Here is a 5,701-nt window from a genome sequence, read left to right on the forward strand (position 1 = left end):
CTGCTTGACGAGCCTATATTGTGTATGTATGTGACGTCACTGAAGGCCTAAGGTTGAAATGCACGGCCCGCCACTGCTAAGCATATATTAATACATTTTGGTAGAGAGGAATATAGGACTACTGTCATATAGGTTATGTTATCGGGCATCCTTCTAATTCCCTTGAACAACCAAGATTGAACTTTTGAACTCTTTATAATTTCTATTATCTAGTCCAGTTAAAGTCCAGGGGAGGAAGCCCCATCATAGTAAAGAGGATACTAATGTGATGTGTGTCGTTCTTCATAGCCTCTTCATTTTGCTCTCAAAGTGCACGGAATTGATGGATTTTTAACAGAATGTAGAAAAAAATTTCTCCCGGGGGGGCATGCCCCCGGACCCCCCTACATGGGCTGTGTTCCCCTTGGGGCTAAGCCCCCCTTGTTCTTCAAACCTAGTGACGCCCCTGTGCCTGTTTATCCGACATCCGCATATTACACAATGCACTACTGTACTTCACTTTAACCCGCAATAGTCACAAATGCCCTTGGTGTCTGTTGACTGTCTGTTGTTTATATTGTTTATATTTATATATTTGTTGGTTTTTTTTATACAGTTTAGTTTCGCTGCCATATCTTTAGCTGTGTGTGTTTAATGCACTGCATGTTTGCACTGAGGATTGAGAGGAAAGAAATTTCATTTGTGCTGTATGTTGTACATAGAGCATATTTGGCAATAAAAATGACCTTGACTTTGACCTTGGATGAAAGGGCGAATTTAATCATGTCTGCGATAGTTTCATTTTTTATTGCTATAAACGATTTATGTTTTAAAAGTATTTTGTAGAATTTGCATATGTTCTTTGTATAATGCACGTAATATGTATATCAGCAGGTTGGAATAGGTTCAGAGGAACGGTTCCCTTGTAACTGCACAGCCCGGAAAAAGTATTCGGAAAGTGACCGCACATGGCGAAACCATTACAATGGAAAAGAGCCTCAAGCCTTCACGCTTTTTTTGCACGTCTAAACAGGCATCAGAATAATAACTAACAATTTCAAGTAGGACTTAGCTCAGACCCTAATGTTTAGAAATGTGTATTTAAATGTGAAATATTTAGCACTGTATGTGCGACATGTTGAAGCACTTAAATAAATCATCGCACCCTCCCACTGAAGTGACATTTTGATGACAGACTCCAATAAAAGTGCACTTAGGCTGGCTGTGATGTCATTTACGTGTATATGTATATGTGTGTACAGTATGTGCTATGGAATGTAAGTGGGTTAATTCAAGGAGTGAATATGAGGTTTGCGATGCTTCGGGCGCACTATGCCACACGTCCCACATGCCTGCCCGCCTGCCTGCCTGCCTTCCAAATGAATCAAGGCTCATCTTGCACAGTGCTGATGCCACCAGCCAGCCAGTGCAGGGGGCTCTTTCAAGCACTAAATATTACATCAAATGAGCCTGCCGCTAGTGTGGTGCTAGTGCATGGTCATGCGCACACGCACACACATCGGCTTTTTAGGATGCCCAAATCTGCACTGATGACCGTGGATACGAGGCGAACGCAGTTTATTTACTTGTCTTATTAAAGCTGCCAAAACAACACACTCAGTTTGTCACTTTGGGCAAAAATATAACAGTCCAATTAGGTCATTTTTGGACCGGTGGTATCAAGAGAGACACCACTTGGATTAACCTTTCAGGCTTGTCGCAATGTGTGATGCTCAATCAGCTAATTTTCATGTGTGGTTGACTTTCTCTCTCTCACGCACACACGCACACACACACACACACACACACACACACACACACACGCACACACGCACACACACACACACACACACGCACACACACACACACGCAATCCCAGACAGAAGCGAGTTTTCGTCCATCACCCACATCGTCACTAAACCGGTCAGTAGCGACTGACCTCTGTCCGTCACTGATGGACTCCCGTTTCGCTGACGACAGACGGAAACACATACTGTGTGTGTTTGTTCGCGGGGGGTGAATACACCGAGGTTAGTAAATGAAGCTGGCTGTGTATGTGCGTGTGCGTGGGTAGGTGTACAGATAGATAGATAGATATTAGATATATATAGACTGTGTTGTTTCTTTTAGTTATACTTTTTATGAATTATACTCAGGCGGTTGGCTGCCACCGTGTTATTCCATCGAACTTTATATATTTGGGGTGGATCTATGTGTGTGTGTGTGTGTGTGTGTGTGTGTGTGTGTGTGTGTGTGTGTGTGTGTGTGTGTGTGTGTGTGTATATACGTATGGCTTTCCGAGATAATACACAAAATATATTTCACTTTTGGGCACACGATCACACAGTCGGGGAGCAGCTGCAACAACAGGATGCCCTTGAGAACAGGACACCCCACCCAGCATGGCCTGAATCAACACTGGTGTCAAAGGGAGAAGGGGCTGAGGGGGACGGGGATAAGTGCGCCTCTGTGATGACACAATGACGACTTGCGCACGAACACAAACTTCAACATGTCCACCAAATATCAAGGGGATGGTCAAGAATGGCCGTGACCTCCTTGTCGTCCAACACAAGTGTGTGAGTCTCGATTAAATTAGTTCAGATTTCATTTTAATTACCATACACTTTTTTTTTTTTTTTTTACAGTAACAGCGTTTAAGTCACTTGAAAATGTCAACCTGATTATTGGACAACATAAGGTTTCAATTTGGAATATTGTTTTGTGATTGTCAAAAGAGTGACTTCGAATGCTTGAGCAATCATCATTCATCATTGGAGTTGATTGCTAATAATATGTAAAGGCTTTGGCCTGGGCCTATATTTCTAATAACAATAAATCAACAAAAATAGTCTTCATAGTTGTATTTGTTATTGTTAGGAAGTAAATTATGACTTCTCCAAACATCTATATTTTTACATTAGTATTGTTATTATTGTTGTAATTATATTTAACAAAAACTATTTAGCTATCTTATGTATTCTTATGAGTAGTACATTATTGTTATTTTATTTGCAATACTCACAAAAATGTTGATTATTAATGCTGTTGCTATTGTATTATTGATCTGTACTTAATGAAAACAAGAATGATGACAATAATAATAGCCTCATTATTTTAACTAAATATATATCTAGCATTCTTCATAAAAGTTTTTAGTTTCGTTTCAAATATATTTTTACATGTTTATTATAATAACAACAATGTACGGTATATTTACATAATATTATTTTCAATCATGTATTTATTAGTAAGCAACAATTACTGTATTGTATTGTTACTATTTTGAGTTTTACAATAATCATAATATTTATTATTATTGTTATTTTATTATTAATATTAATCTTATTGCAGCCACAGGATTCAAAGCTGCTGCTTTTGCTCACGGGGTTGCCCAGCGTTGATGATCGCCACTGCCCCTGTTGGTGAAAGAGGGTAGTGTGCACAACATACTGAGTGGATGTGTCATGACAGCGGAGGCCCAATTAGCCCTACACGGATGCTCCACGGAGGATGCCGCCAGTCACCAAGACACTTGCACGGCCGAGCGGCGGGCTGCAGGTGTTACCATGGCAACCTCTGCAGAACTTCCTTCCTCCCCTTTCCAAAATGCACCGCCTCGCCCTCTTCCCGCACTAATCCTGAGTCGCCCCTCTTATCAGCCTCTCGTCATAATTTCAAAGCCAGCTCGTGCATTACCTCATCCCACTCAGAGGCGAAGGAAGGCATTCGCTCCTTGGAGGGCTGGCCCTGCTTGCACTTGGACACGGATCCGCTGCGAGCAGCATGACCTCCGTCATCTTCTCCGAGCGGCGGCGGCGCCAACAAGTCCGAGTCCGACTTGGACAAACTTCGGGTCAGCCTCAGGTTAACAGTGGCTGGCATCAACCCGGCTGAAGCCTCGCCGGGCTCTTTCCCGTCACTTCGGATGGCTTTGGAGGGATCCGCGTTCGGTGTGCACAGCGCCATTGTTTTATGCCAGGGTGGTTCCTTCTCCAGCTCCACAGGGAGATCCAGGATCTGTCAGTGAGTGCTGAGACTGGAAGACAAAGATGAAGTCAAGTGGAGCAAAGTGGAGGGGAAAGGGAGTGGAAGTGGAAATGCGAGTCAACAAGGTCCACCCACTGATTGTATCCCGTTGCCCGCCCCTCCAAACCGTCAAGCAGACGCACTCCTTTCAGCCATACACGTTTGCCGTTACGGTCACATTGGTCCACGTGTTTATGAAAACTGATAAGAGGATTCACAGGAACTTCGCATTTAACTTGGCATTCCCAAACTGTGAAGGAAAAGCCTGAACCCAATTTCACACAAACCTAACCGTAATCTTGGACACTCTCAAAGACTCCCCCTTACCCAAACACTCAATCAAGTCATTTTAACTTTCATAAGAGCCTAACCATCCTTAAACCAACTACTAACCAAAACCCGAATCCTAACCAATACAAACCATAATCTTGAACCGCAAACCTAACCCTACCCGACTGCTAACCCCTAATTTATTTTACTTTTTTGTTTTTCCAGTTTAGATTATTGCAACACACGCTTCTCCAGCGTCACTCATCACCCTGTCTTGTAGCAACAGCTCGGCTTCTCTGAACGAAACAGTTACCATCACATCGACTCAATTTTTAGCGTCACCGAATTGGCTTCCAGTTTGTTGAAGAATTGTCATTAAGAATTCCATGATTACTTTTAAAGTATTAGTAGCCCTGACTTCAAGCTCTATAATAGAAGTTTGAACACCGTCTGAGCCAGCCCACAGCCTCATGTCTTCGGGTGACGCCCCTGCGGTTGTCCCAAAATTGAGGTGCCACCACAAATTTGAATTTCCTCAATTTTATTTAATGAAGTGGCTGCGCAAAATAATATCATGCAGATGAAGCCTAAACATCTTCGAAAATGTAGCTGGATTCAGATCATTTTATTTCATGCAATCACTTGATGAAATAAGATTGAGTACATTCAATCAAGACTTTTTTTTCAGTGAATTAAAAAAAAAAGTACTTAACTTTGGGTTGCACATGATTAAAATGTGGTCAACTGACTAATGTAATTTTCTACTAATTTCCTCAGATATATTCAAATTATATTTATTAGTTTAACACATTTTAATCATGTGCAACCAAGCAATGATCATGTCCGAATTAAGTAAATCCAATAGAACCAAAGGATATTTTTATTCAGTAAATGATAAGGACTAGCTAATCATAACACAGCCAGAGCCAAATTATTAACCCTAACAGTAACCCGAGAAAAGTTTATTGACAATCTGGTCTAATAAATACAGATTTACATAGTTCTCTCCTAAAATGTCACTTTTTAAACGAGACATTTTTTCCTTATATGTAAAAATAAACAGCTTTTTTTTTTGTAAATTATGATATCCAAAATACACTGATGCATCTTCTTCTACAATGTAAAATCACCATTTTTGCCTTGATTGACTACAAATAGGCTTCGTTCTGCCCTGAGGGATTGGGCCAAATCTGTTGTGACATTAAAAGGGGGCGCAGCTTCAAAACTTTGTAAGAGGCGGCAGGAAATCAAGTCTTAATCAGTGCTTCCTTTTCCCTCGTTAGGGCTTCCTGCTGTGAGTTAGCATCCTCTCCCAAGAATCTCTCAAAATTTCTGCCGCGGACGGAGAATCTCAGAAACATCCCAAAAGCCTGGTCCTTATTCGGAGTGACAGCCGGGTAATCAGGTTACTGGCGCACATTGA

The 5,701-nt window shown here is 41.5% G+C and overlaps 1 protein-coding gene across 2 annotated transcripts in view; it reads right to left on the bottom strand.

Moving 5' to 3' along the window:
• Positions 1-4,461, bottom strand: part of anks1ab (ankyrin repeat and sterile alpha motif domain containing 1Ab) — a 45,618-nt gene extending 41,157 nt beyond the window's left edge. The window contains exon 1 of one of the 2 annotated variants that reach the window (XM_019857201.1): positions 3,679-4,461. In XM_019857201.1, the coding sequence (XP_019712760.1) occupies positions 3,679-3,948 (270 nt within the window). In that variant the 5' untranslated portion in view covers positions 3,949-4,461. The remainder of the gene's footprint in view (positions 1-3,678) is intronic. The other variant, XM_019857210.1, reaches the window with a different exon arrangement.
• Between the last annotated feature and the right edge of the window lie 1,240 nt (positions 4,462-5,701).

The sequence above is a fragment of the Hippocampus comes genome, unplaced genomic scaffold (genome assembly GCF_001891065.2).
Source record: "Hippocampus comes isolate QL1 unplaced genomic scaffold, H_comes_QL1_v1.1 scaffold17, whole genome shotgun sequence".
In the NCBI taxonomy this organism is placed as follows: Eukaryota; Metazoa; Chordata; class Actinopteri; order Syngnathiformes; family Syngnathidae; genus Hippocampus; species Hippocampus comes.